General features: G+C 37.4%; 1 protein-coding gene across 8 annotated transcripts in view; it reads right to left on the reverse strand.

The window, feature by feature from the left end:
• The window catches only part of pdzrn3b (PDZ domain containing RING finger 3b), a 255,121-nt gene that overhangs the window by 80,257 nt on the left and 160,680 nt on the right, over positions 1-14,184 (reverse strand). For 2 of the 8 annotated variants that reach the window (XM_073072408.1, XM_073072407.1), the window contains exon 1: positions 9,862-10,134. The exons of the other annotated variants lie outside the window; for them this stretch is intronic. In XM_073072408.1, coding sequence (XP_072928509.1) covers positions 9,862-9,927 — 66 coding nt within the window. In that variant the 5' untranslated portion in view covers positions 9,928-10,134. Of the gene's footprint in view, positions 1-9,861; positions 10,135-14,184 lie in introns of those variants that run through there. 8 annotated transcript variants of the gene reach the window in all.

The following is a 14,184-nucleotide window of genomic DNA, read 5'->3' on the forward strand; positions in this document are numbered from 1 at the left end:
TCAGCTCTGCAGGGCACCCTGATTCAAAATCGCCCATGACATCACAGCTGGTGGTGTGGGACCTGAGGCTCCTGTACCTCCCTCCTGATGGCAGCAGTGAGAAGTCAGCATGGCCAGAATGGTCCTTGATGATGGATGCTGCTTTCCTACAACAGTGCTCAATAGTGTAGAGGGCTTTACTCATGATGGACTGGGCTGTATCCACTACTCTTTGTAGGTTTTTCCATTAAAGCGCAGTGCTTTTTACATACCAGGCCATGATGTAATCAGTCAGTATACTCTCCACTGGGCATCTATAGAAGTTTGGCAAAGTTTTAGATGACTTGCCAAATCTAAGGAAGACCCAGATCCGGGACAGATCCCCTGAAATAATAATGTTGAGAATTTAAAGTTGCTGACCCTCTCCACCTCTGATTCCCTGATGACGATTGGCTCATGGATCTCCAAATTCCTCCTTCTGTAGTTAATAATCAGTTCTTTGGTTTCGCTAACATTGAGTGAGGGGTTATTGTTCTGGTACCATTCGGCCAGATTTTCAATCTCCCTCCTAGATGTCACCACCAAGCAGACTTATAAATAGAATTGGAGCTGTACTTAACTTCAGAGTCACAAGTATAAAGTGAGCAGAGTGGGGAGCTAAGCACACGGCCTTGTGGTGCTCGTGTTCTGATGATCATTGTGGAGGAAGTGCTGTTACCAATCCAAATTGACTGGGGTCTGCAAGTAAACCAAAGATCTAGTTGATAGGTTTTTGATTAGTAAGGGAGTCAAAAGTAATGGGGTTGAGGTAGGAGAATGGGGTTGACAGCTAAAAATAAATAAGCCATGATCAAGTGGCAGAGCAGGTTTGATAGTCAGGATGGCCTAAGTCTGCTCCTAAGTCTTACAACCTTATAAAAAGTATTTTCTGTGTTTAACTACGCATTGGTGTACTCTAGAAATAGCTTCATAAAGAAATACAGCAAGGAAAGGAGCTAATTAGCAGATTCATCAAATGAAAATGTACAATAGTTTTGTCACTGTTTCAATATCTGTCCCAGTATCTTGTGCAGGTTAAAGTTACATTATCTTGAAAAAACTAGAACAAAATATAAAGAATTGTATTTTGTGAACTTCACTGTATTCTCTAAAGCATCGTATCATGCCCATAAGTAAGATAAGTAGTCTGAAATAAAACCGCATGACTGCCCTGACCTAAACTACTCCCCGCGTACTAAAACTTACTTAGCTGTACACCATTGATAAAATAACCCAGTCACAAGTAGGTCTTGCTAGTCCCCTGCAAAAGTTGTGGCGGGAGATTAACAGACTCTCTAGGGAATGATATGAACAGCTGGAGTTACAGAAGAGATTGGTGGAGGCCCCAAGAAATGTCAGATGCAGCGAGTTCGCTTCGGTGTTCAGTTCATTTCCTTTCCTGGCAGCCTCGTCCTCAAGAAGCAGTGAGTGACAGACTCCAATTTTTCCTCCCCAGTGACCTCTACCACCTGCTTCAGTACACCGGACAGATGTGTGGATGTATCAGGACCATTTAGAAGTGATTGAAATATGAGCCTGCCTATGAAATAAATGAAGATTGATTTAAGATGGAATTTTTAAATCATCCCATCAACACTCATAAGTATTAGATTTAATGGAGAAATTTAAGCTATTGTCTGCCAGTACAGGCTACATTTTTTTCTTTCAGAAATTAAATTCAGACAGACATTGTTAGTAGGATTGGTACTGGTATCTCTTTGTTTAACCTTTCACGCTGTTTAAAAAATCATTCTTTCAAAATATATGTTCAGAAATGTGACATCTTGAATTGTACTGCCACAGCATAACAATAAATATGTGTGATATAAGTTCAGTAAAAATAAGAGTGTTTCAGAATTAGTGTTAAGTTTTGTTTGTGATTGATGAAAACAACTAATTATTTGAAGAAATGCACAACAGATTGCCTAAACAGGAGATTCATTATAGATATCTAGCGAAATGTTATGACAGAAAAATTAAAACATTTTCTGAACCTTTACTGGGTACTGAGTTTCACAGAGCATGCAATGCCAATAAAAATCTTGTGATAAATTCTTTCAATTGCTCATTAGTTAACTTCAAATACACAAATTAAACTGATTTTTTGATATCAAACTGTGATTACAAAACCATGGCAATGGGGTCGAGAAATCTATTTGCCAAATTTTAGCAACAAAAGTGAGATTCACTTCATTTTACTGCACTGTCACAAAAACTGAAAGGTCCACTAACAAAGCACAAACATTACAATATTGACTTGAACAGGAAACTGGAATATATTTGGAAACCCTAAATAAAGTTCATAATCAAAACTAAGCACTTTATCTCTTTATGCTATTGGATCACATAAATTATTCATGGTCAATTCAGGTGGAAAATTTCAATTGCCAGTTTCTCAAAAATGCCCAATTAAGAAAGGGACTTCTGAGCTACAGACAGGCGCCACCGTCATTAAGGGGCAGTTTCTGAAGATTACAGGTCCCCAGCCTGTCAAACAGAGTCCTTTCTGTAGCTTGAGTAAATCAGTGGCTGTAAAGCTGAAATTAAATACTCTGTGTAAAAGAAAGCTCTTGTGAACTATCACCTTGTTTAAACAAATACCTGACTACTTTAAAGGGATTTTGCTGTGCTCAAGGTAATACTGGTGGTAAAGGGCAGGGTTGAAAATTTCACTTAATTGATTGTGTTCAATGTATTAGCTCATAGAAAAAAAACTGTTGAATAGGGAAAACCAGTAAAATTCTTTTGACTTATTTGAAGAATTGAAACTCACTGGTGCCAGGTGAATTGCAAAAGGCAGATCCGGAAATCAGATGGAAAACAAAGAAGATCTGACAAATCTGTTACAATAGCCATCTGTAAAGTTAAGAACCTAATGAAGTGGAAATGCACCTGGCCATGTATGCACCAATTAGGACAGGTGGTAATAGCATAAGCCAGACAACATAGTTAACCTGGTTGTTGATGTGTGCAAGAAAAATCATCATAATTTCACACTTCAAGTATCACGTATGTCCATCAGATATTAAAAATACTCTAATCCTAGTCATTCTTGTAGCCTAATCCAAATAATCTATTTCAGATATGTATACATCAGACATTAAATATTGTTTAATATTGCACCATATATGTGTGTCTGTACAAGTTTTTTGTGTTGATATATAAAAAAAACAACACATGAGATTCTGGTGCTTTACAGAACCAGATTAATGGACCTTACAAAAATCAATAAACAGGGGAATTTAGTACATAATTCAGCACGGAAGCCAAGAATAATGGGATAAAGCAAACCCTGGAGTTTCAGAGCACAAAAGGTTTAAATGTTATTGTGGAAACTGCACAAGGAGAATAATGACCTATTATTTTTACAAATCAATAGTATCACTACATGTAAACATTTTTACAAGATAGCTAACAGCTCTAACAACTTTTCCTGTTAAAAGAAAATTAATTTGGCTGGAGTAATGATTATGTTCCACAAAGAACCAGCAACCTTCAATCTAAACAACTGACACTCAGATCAACCAGAGCTGGAGATCCACTTTCCACTCCATTTGGTGGTTTTAAAGTATTTTAGACAGATCCCAAAATCAAAGATGTAAAGCTAAAAATTAAAATAATCCAGAATTTCAAAGAAATCCAATTTGATCAATGAAAACTCTGTCAAAAACACGCCTTCCGCTGGAGCATTTTGGATAAAATGCTAAAGCTTTTATTATCCTAAGAAAGAAATGTTTTAATGAGAGTTCCTGGAAGTGCAATGATTTGTAATTCTTTAGAATGGACCATACAAAGAGGATCAAATATACAGTTCATCATGCTTTACCTCTGCCTTATCCACAAATACTGCTGAAATTCTCTTCATTAAATCTGTTTGGTGAGTTACCTGTAATTTATATGTGAAGCAATGTGAAGTTAATGGTGCAGAACTACACATTTTTCTCTTGTTGTATATTTAGTTATTAGACCGTTAATCATACAATTCCAGTTACAATACCTACAGCTGTCCAAATCATTACAAAACTTAGGCCTAGAGATTCTACTGCTTATTACGATGTTTTTAGGCACTATGCAAAATAATTTTAAGAAGCCTGATTAGTGAACATCATTTGGGACCTTGTTAATTGGAGTTTTGATACAGATATTTTGTGCATATGACACTCATGTCCATGATACCCACCACCCAATAGTCTTCACAGTAGAACCCTTCCATAACCTTGCCTACAATACCTTACTAGAACACAGGATATTCTACCCACTCCCAAACTCTGTCCTCTCAACAAATCTTTCGTTTTCCCTGCCGCATGTATCCGACTGTCCCCTCTGCACAGGTGAGATATTATAAAAGAAAGACATCAGTGTAGTTTTGAGCCATTTTCAGATAATATGCATTCCAAAGGGTCTCATGTGCAATTAAGAGTCTGGCAACCTCACATAAACTAAATGATGCTAAATTTCCCTTTAATTATTGTAGAGGCTGACAGAGTGAAGCATGAGATAGAGCCGCTGACTCCCAGCTCCAGCATCCTAGGTTGGATTCTGACTTCAAGTGCTGCCAGTGTGGAGCTTGCACATTCTCCCTGAGATCGTTTGGATTTCTCCAGCTACTCCCATTTTCTCCCACATCCCAAAACATTCACACTAGCAGAATAACTGGCCACTGTAAACTTCCCTTCATGTATAGTTGAGTGGTTTCATACTATATGGCTGAGTAATTCAAATTTTAAAAACTTGGTGACGTTAGGAGCTATGACGTAGATTGTAACAAATGATACCCAAGTGTTCCATATTCTCTTTACCACAAATTATTTATTACTGGCAAATGTTCAAGTCCATGCAGCCACATGAAAACAAACTCATCATAAAAGTATTTGAGTGCATGACAATCATAAATTTAACAGTGTTCAGTCAGGTCTGTCAATCATTTTCTTGATGTTCTCCCTGAATATACCCATAGCTCCCAACAACCAACAATGCAGCAAACTGTTTACTGTTGCTTTGTTCACCTTGTCGATGATGATCAGTCTGGTGATTCACTGGAACCAACCCACTCCCTATCCTCATCCAATATCCACACACTAAATTTCAACAGATGGGAGAGAGAACCTGGTTGATTACTTCCTTTGCAATCTCTAGCTCAGAAATATCAATATCAAGGAAGACTTTAATATTTTCTACAACTGTTCGGCAGTTTCCTCACACTTGGAGTTTAGAACTTAGAATAAATGTTATTAAGAGAGCTGATGAGTGGTTTTAAAAACGTGAGAGGTCATTTCAAACAAAAATACCTAGCAATGCAGCATTGTTTTATATATTGGTTATAATCAAGGTTTCAGTTAAGGAAAAGCATTGAGTACTGCTGTTTTAATCAATTAATCTGTCAGTGACAAATTTGGATTATAGTAATTTGATCCATTTTTAAGAAATAAAGAATGATGACTAAACTTTATATTTTATTTTACATAAAAACAACTTAACTGAGGTTTGTTCAGTGACTGGAGTATTCCATGACACTGTTCAACAATGAGGGGTATGAAGATGTCCAACTTATCCAACATCCAACCATTCAGAATTTGAGGTTACAATCAAAATCTATGTGATTGATTGATCATTATAAGCATGATTTAAATTAAGTGCATATCAATATTTTTGACTATCAAGAGCTTCATATTTAAAATTTTACATAAAAGCTTTGCTAACTAATTTCTACACATAAGTATTTCCCTTTCATCAAAAGATCAACCTACATTGCGAGCTTGTGTGCGGTATTCACATCTCCCTTTGCTGCTGTACATACCGGTAAAACAGCTATACTTCTTCAGGTAAACAGATAACACTTGTAATAGACACATACAAGCCAGAAGGTATTCCAGGTCACCGTAACTAAGTACGTTTTACCTGCTAGTGTTTTCAACAAATTTCCATACTGTAACTGTACATCAAACGAGTATAAAACACTCAAGTTTTACTCACTGCTAAAACTATTTTCCTTTATGTACCTGTGAAGGATATTTTGGCAGAAAACAGTTGCCCACAATTCTAGGTATCCTCTTGAAGTGATAGATCTGAATAAGCACAGTTATTTAAGCACAGTTATTTAAGAATAGTGCAACAGCATCTGAGAAATACAACAGTTAAGCACAAAAGATATATTTTTAAGCAGTATCGATTAATTCTAATGCACTATATCATCCAGCTATCCATCAATGTACTTTCATATAACAATGATTGCTGTTACTGAAACTGGATGTAAAAGGCCTTCAATACTCACTTCCTTCATGCAAAATATGGATTTCATTGGCTGAATGCAAGATTTGTAAGTTCAATATGACCAGAGGAATTGAAAGCAATGTCAGCAGTACAGTGAGGTCATCTTAAGTACGTTGAGGTTATTTTCCCACATGTGGTCATTCAGAATGATGTTCCTACTGGAAGTAATCCAATATTCTATCCACCCATAATGTAAAATGGCATCAGTGCCAGCTATTTAATTTTCCACATTGTCCAACCACTAGAATCAGCAGGGAGCTCATAAGGAAAAAAAAACAGGTCAGTTGTTCTAATGAGCTTCTTTCTAATTCCCCTCAGTCGTGCTAGATTCAAAATTGTATTCATCAAACTATGAACATTTCTCTGTGACAAAGTACATCCATTATATTGAATGAACAAAATACTCAACACATGGAGGCTAACAAATGCAAGGTACATTTAATTTATAATGTAAAAGATAGGATAGGCATCTGTCAGAGAATTACTTGAAAACTCACTGCAATCAAGGGCATTCAGGGGACATTTTGAATATTTAAATCATGCCATCAATTCTCCAGATGTGATATGAAGGATGTTACAAACATTGGTGTCATTGCAACACAATAGCTTCAGGATGGAATAGAAATGTTAAATAAATAGGTATTTGAAAATTGTGAATTATTTTTGCCAGCTCATTTTTCAGGCTCTTAGACAGATTACCTAATGCACAATTTCAGTTTGCACTGGAAAATGAAATTAACAGTAATTGTAATTTATACATTTGTACTTCTCATCAAAGGCAACTATTAATCTAACACTAAGTATTGTTATATAGATGTAGAATTCAAACTTAAGTAATTATTGTTTAGTACTTTCAATGTCAGTGCTTGCAAATTAAACAAACAGAATGACAAGATAATATACTTTGGGAGATAAGGAGACCATCCAGTCATCAAGTTTATGCTGGCTCCTTTTGAGCAAGATGTTAGATCTATTCCCTCACTCTTGAATCTGAAATACTGCAGTAACTTTGCAGAAAAACTTTAGAACATGAGGACCCCTGAATAACCATGACACAAAATCCAGTAATAAGGACTGATTAACTTTAAAAAGAATGCACATTGCAAGTCATGCAGAACATAATAAAGAAATGGAAAAACTGGAAAGGATTCAGAATTTCAGAAGCAAATACAAAAAAAAGCAATCATTAGAGGGATAATCGACCCCCAGAAGCACAAAAAGTTTCAAGTAAAGAAAACATCCACAGTCCTAAAACTATTCTAAAGCCTGATAAAATAATAAGGATTTATTCACTCGAGCAAAGGACAAACAAAAATTTACACAATATACATCAGCATATTTGACACTGATTTCAGAATGACTGCAAAGTTTAATTGTGAAGCAGCTCCTTTAGGAAGTTCCAAATTGAATGACCGTAATTCCGTATATGACAATGAAAATGTGTGAGCTAAAATTCAGACAATTTGAACTTTGGAAATGTCAATTAGATCATAAACCACCAGGAAAATGGAAAGACAGTGACAGCAAAAAGATGCGAAAAGTTATTAAATGTATTTGCAAAAGTGGCAAATAACAAAATGTGATTAAACATAGTCATCTCATGAACTAGTGGTTGGGGTGGGGAAGTGTCTGCAGGGAAGGGATGAAGGTACCGTAACAAGATACTAAAAAGAAACATACATTGTGTTGCATAGTGGAAGCAACTTTATTGCTCCCCTCAAGAACAGTATTTGACATCAGACTGCTGAATAGGATAACCAAAAGTGCAGATAAGGGAATGTATGACAGGGAGGACTAATTTAGAAACAGAATTGCATGATAACTGACACTTTGCAATATTGTAGTGTGAAACTACCAACAACTTACATTAATTTAAAAAATGGTTTTCATTGCCAAAGGCTTAAACTGTGCCAACATTTTTAAATATTATTGGTTTCCTTTGATTAGGCACATCTCAGCACTTCCAGATGGGATAAAGTAGCATGTTGGCTTAAAAATAGTCAATAGAAATATAGGATTGTTTGAAAAAATGTTATTGATATAGAAGTCAATACAATCAGCCTATGAGCTGAATAGCAGTTAGTGAAGGAACAAACCTGAAAATATACAATATAGTCTTACAAATTCATAACACATCAACGCCAAAGTATTATCCATGTCACCATTTGTCATGGAAACTTGGCCAATGCCAAAGCTTTGGGGAAAGTATCTAACTTATGAACAAGATAATTAGTTGGGATGATTTTAACATGCTCAACAAAATAATTTATTTCTCCAAAATCAACTACTGGAGCACAAATTTTTAAATTGACTTTATCTTGTCCTTATTAAGACTGTGGTAAGACAGAGAGGAAGGAATCTAATGCCAGCTGGGAAAAGTTGCAGCAGCTAACCAACAATAGAAGAAGAGGAGACTGGGTCTGCCTCCTGAATCTCAATATTCAAAGTATTTATGGCAACTGTTGTCATCTCCACTTTAACATTGCACTTTACTACCACGTGCTTTGTATCCTTGGAGCAGCTATTATTTGACTATATTCTTTGAACAATGAGTAGAAGATTGACTGGAGATGATCTGGTGTTTAGATACTTGCATCTATGCTGAATGTCACCTTTTTATATCTTTGTACAATAAAAAGCAGGAAATGTGTAATAGTTTTAATTCTAAAATCAAATGCACAGATACAGAATATTATATTCTCAGTGGCATTCAATTCAAATATTTACATCATTAAGTAAATTTGGCTATAAAACCTTGTTTCTGAAAACAGAAAATTCAGAAGAGAACACACTTAAATACCTTTGTAATATTTTAAATAGCTTGAAAGCCTTTATTCAGACAATGCAATGCTTTAAACATTAAGTGCTATTGTCACCTGCCTGCTTGAGTTACAGTGCCACCTACTGCTGTAAAACAGACATTAGAATTGGTTAGAGGCAGTACACACATATTGTGCCGATGTGTAAGCATTTGCAGAGCAACAGAGACAAACCATTTCATATTACAACTGGAAACAACTACGAGTTAATCTGTTATGAAATGCACACACATACACACACACACACACAGACTTTAAAATTAAAAGCATTATGATATGCTTATGAAAGAGTTAATCCAGATTTTATTATTCATTTGGGACTTCCTCTTATTCTTGTGGCATAAGTAATTACGCTACTCATATGCTTAACATACTTGCTGATGACAAACTTCAGACTCCCAATCACAAACATTGAAATATGGAACCTCAAAATATGTAGAAACTATAAATGTCAGAGGAATATTTAGCACTCTGCATAAAATGCATTGATGATATCACAAATTCCACACAATGATAAAATCCCAACTAAAATCTCATTCTACAATATTCAGACTACTGAATGATCACATTTCTTGTTATGGCCACAGATAATAACAAAGAAAGGCAGTTACTTCAACTGAACAGTAAAGAATGTAAAAAATGTCTGAAAATCCTGCTTGCATCATGTTTACAAACTTATTAGTTTAAATAGGATCAAACAGACTTCCTAGTTTAAATTTCAATAACACATGCAAAGCAAAAGAACCAAGATTACCTGGCAAACTTCGTATAGCAGTTTGTACTGTTCTTTTTTCTGCAGAGAGCACAAATTGCATCCCATGTTGGAAAAATTTGTGAGAAAGCCTTCCTCGTCCAGTTCTTTTTCTTAAAATGGTTCAGTTAACTGTCATTCATGTGGATGTCACTTCAAGTAACCTAGGTGAATCACGTCAGCTGAGACAAATTACACTGGTAGCAGAGATAGCCCAGGTCACAGAAAGCAACTGCCCCTTTCTCTCACTCTCTCAGTTGCTCTCTCTAACGCTTCCTCCTCTGCTTTAGTCAAGCTGCTGAATCGTGCTTCAGCGCACACTATATAGACTGCTGCTCATGCATATTAATCAGCCCTCATTGATTATTCATGACAAGTCATGATACAGGAGGTCATAATTGTTGACTATGATAGATGAAATTTCCCTAATTAAGAATCAACTGTTCTATTTTGGCAAAATATCATGACAAATATTAACACCTCTTATGTTTGAAGTCAAGCTTTCACCGGCTGTTACAAAGAAATGATAGGCTCCTCACTTGCATTCCACGCTGACTTTATTATGCTTCATCTGTACACAATTAAGAAAGGCAATTTATCCGAAAGCATATTTGTAACTGAGTGTTAATTACAAGGGGTATTTGACTTCCATATCATAAAAAACAGTTGTTTTGCATACTGAGCAATTTTGTTTTTACATAAATAACTTACTTGTGAAATATTGTAGAAACTGTTTTTACTACAGCAATTCTTGCTTGTATCTTAATGTCTTGCATCATAGTTTTCCTGACCAGAGATAAGTGAGGGTCTCCAGACCATGAAAATCTTACGGATTCCTCAAACTGAGGAGACCTCCACTGCATAAGTGCACATTATGAAATGCCATTACATCAGTCTGTGCCTCGAAATCTAACTTAGTGGAATTATTCTACATAGAATTACAATCCTAATTAACCTTTTTGTTCAAAGCTCAGTAGATTTCATTTTGGTAAAGGATTAAATATAAACAAAACCATCAGCTTATTCTAATAATTCTTTTGCATTAATTGGCACATATCTTGTTACTTAGCCCATCAGTTCCTGTGAATACTTATCAATGGATATAGCAGTGAACTTACTAAACCGAAGTGTTCAGATACTGTAACTTGTAGGTTTAGAGTTTTGTGACATCCACTAGTCTAATAAGCTTTAGAAGGAAGAAAACATTCTAATCTGTCTTTAGCCAGGGAGAGTGTGGTAAACCATATCTGTCTGGACATGCCCCTCTGCTGACTGCTCCTGTGGCTCCTCCCACAGACCCCGGTATAAAGGTGATTGTGTCTCTGCTTCTCCCACAGTCATCCAGCATGGACGTGCTCCGTTTTACTGCTAATAAAAGCCTTTCAGTATTTACTCTACTTCCAGTCTTTTGAAGTTATTGATAGTGCATCAGAGAGATAATGCTTTTATGAAAAAAATAGCAAGCAGGAATGAAGTGTTGAAAACAATAGTTCACATAACTGATATTGCAGTACTGTACGAGTGTCACATTTAATCCACAAGATTCCATGAATGTGAAAAATACTGTTCTGTATCTTCAATTTTACCATGTATTTCCTAATGCACTGATTCATTTGGGAGCCAATTGCACAGGTACACCCTAGTCTTCATGAGAGAGCATAGATTATCACCCGTGGTAAGCTAGTACATGTTTGGAGGCATTACTTTCAAGTACACCTCATTAAGGACTCCTACCATCTGCACCATGCTCTCCTCTCATTTCTCCCATCAGGAACTTGACATACAGGAGCTTGAAGATCCACACCTCAAAGTTCGGCTACAGCTTCTTTCCCACTGCCATCATGTGGCAGTGAGGAAGATCATTAAAGTTGCAGCGGGATCTAGATCAGCTGGAAAAAATAGGCTGAAAAATGGCAAATGGAATTTAATACAGACAAGTGTGAGGTGTTGCACTTTGGAAGATTCAGCCAGCTTAGATCTTACACGGTGAGCGGTTGGGCACTAAAGAGTGTGACAGAACAGAGGGATCTGGGAATATAGATCCATAATTCCTTGAAGATGGCATCACAGGTAGATAGGGTCATAAAGAAAGTTTTTGGCCCATTGGCCTTCATAAAGCAATGTATTGAGTACAGGAGTTGGATGCTATGTTGAAATTGCATAAGAAGTTGATGAGGCCCAATTTGGAGTATTGTGGTCAGTTTTTGTTACCTACGTGCAGGAAGGAATTCAAATAAGATTGAAAGAAGTGCAAAGAAAATTTACAAGGATGTTGCTGAGACCTGAGGACCTGAGTTATAAGGAAAGGTTGAGGAAGTTTGGACTTCATTCCCTAGAATGTAGAAGGTTGAGAGTATTTGATAGAGGTATACAAAATTATGAGGGCATTGATAGGGAAAATGCAAGTAGGCTTTTTCCACTGAAGTTGGGTGAGCCTCCAACTAGAGGCCATGGATTAAGGGTGAAAGTTGAAATATTTCAGGAGAACTTGAGAGAAAACTTCTTCACTCAGAGGGTGGTGAGAATGTGAAACGAGCTACCAGCACAAGTGGGAGATGTGGGCTTGATTTCAGCATTTAAGAGAAATTTGGATAGGTATATGGATGGGAGGGGTATGGAGGGTTAACATCTGTGTGTAAGTGGTTGGGATTAGGCAGATTAATGTTTTGGCACAGACTAAATGGGCCAAATGGTCTATTTCTGTGCTATAGTGTTCTATAAGTTTATTTCAGGTCAAAGTGATGTGAGAAAAGGTCTGCTGCAATACACAGAATGATGAGGGAACTCAGTGGCTCAGGCAGAATCTATGGAGGAAAATGGACAGTCGATGTTTCAGGTTGAGACCCTTCATCAGGACTTGAAAGAGGGTAGATAGCCAGTACAGAAAGGTGAGAGGAAGGGGTGGAAGAAGAGCTGGCAGTTAATAGGGGGATCTCGGTAAAAAGGGTAATAGGCAGGAAAGTGGCGTGGTGTTTGGGGGGGGGGGGGAGGTGGGGATGACATAAAAAAATGGAAACTGATATGTGGAAGTGACAAAAGCCTGAAGAAGATAATGGATTACAGCATAAAGGGAAAGAGGTGAAGAGGGGAGCTGAAGGAAGGGATGAGTGGTTGATGGGTAGATTGAGAAGATGGGAAAAAGAGAAGGGCAATGGGGGCAGTGGGATTAAATAAAAGGGGACAAAGGGGAATGGTTACCAGAAGTTAGAGAATCAACATTCATGCCATCAGGTTGGAGATTACCAAGGTGATAAATGAAGTGCTCTTCTTCTGAACTGTGTCAAGCCTCATCTTACAAACAAGAGAAAATCTGCAGATGCTGAAAATCCAAACAACACACACAAAATTCTGAAGGAACTCAGCAGGCCAGGCAGCAACTGTGGAAAAAGCTACAGTCAAGATTTTGAGCCAAGACCCTTTGACAGGACTGCCAAAGTCCTGCTGAAGTGTTTCAGACTGAAGTGTCAACCGTACATTTTTCCATAAATGATCCCTGGCCTGCTGAGTTCCTCCAGCATTTTGTGTGTGTTGCAAGCCTCATCTTGGCAGTAGAGGAGGCTGTGGACAAACATTTCAGGTGTGGAAGTGGAAACTGGAATTAGAATTAAAATGGCCGGACACTGGGAAATCCTAGCTGCTATGGCAGATAGAGTAAAGATACCTCAGCGATGCAAAACTCACTTTATACTTATGACTGTGAGGCTAAGCACAGCTCCAGTGTCATATCTATGTTTGCTGATGACACCACTATTGTTTGCTGAATCAGCATACAGGAGGAAGATTGAAAATCTGGCCAAGTTGTGCCTCAACAACAACCTCTCAACGTCAACAAAATCAAGGAGACAATTATTGACTTCAGTAGGAGGAAACCAAAGGTCCATGAGCCAGTCCTCATCGGGGATCAGATGTGGACAGGGTCTGCAACTTTAAGTTCCTCAGTGTTGTTTTTTTTCCAGAGGATTTGTCCTGGGCCAAACACATGTGCCATTACGAAGAAAGCGATGCAGCACCTCTACTTTCTTAGAGGTTTGCTTAGATTTGGCATAGCATCTAAAACTTTGACAAACTTCAATAGATGTGTGGTAGCGAGGATATTGACTGGTTATATCACAGCCTGGTATGGAAACACCAATGCCCTTGTACAGAAAAGCCTGCAAAAAGTAGTGGATATGGCCCAGTCCATCATGGGTAAAGTACTCGAAGTGCTGCCACAAGAAAGCAGTATCCATCATCAAGGACCCCTACCATCTAGGCCAGGCTCCCTTCTCGCTGCTGCCATCGGGAAGAAGGTACAGGAGCCTAAGAACTACACCACCAGGTTCAGGA

This window comes from Hemitrygon akajei, chromosome 19 (genome assembly GCF_048418815.1).
Source record: "Hemitrygon akajei chromosome 19, sHemAka1.3, whole genome shotgun sequence".
Taxonomy (NCBI): Eukaryota; Metazoa; Chordata; class Chondrichthyes; order Myliobatiformes; family Dasyatidae; genus Hemitrygon; species Hemitrygon akajei.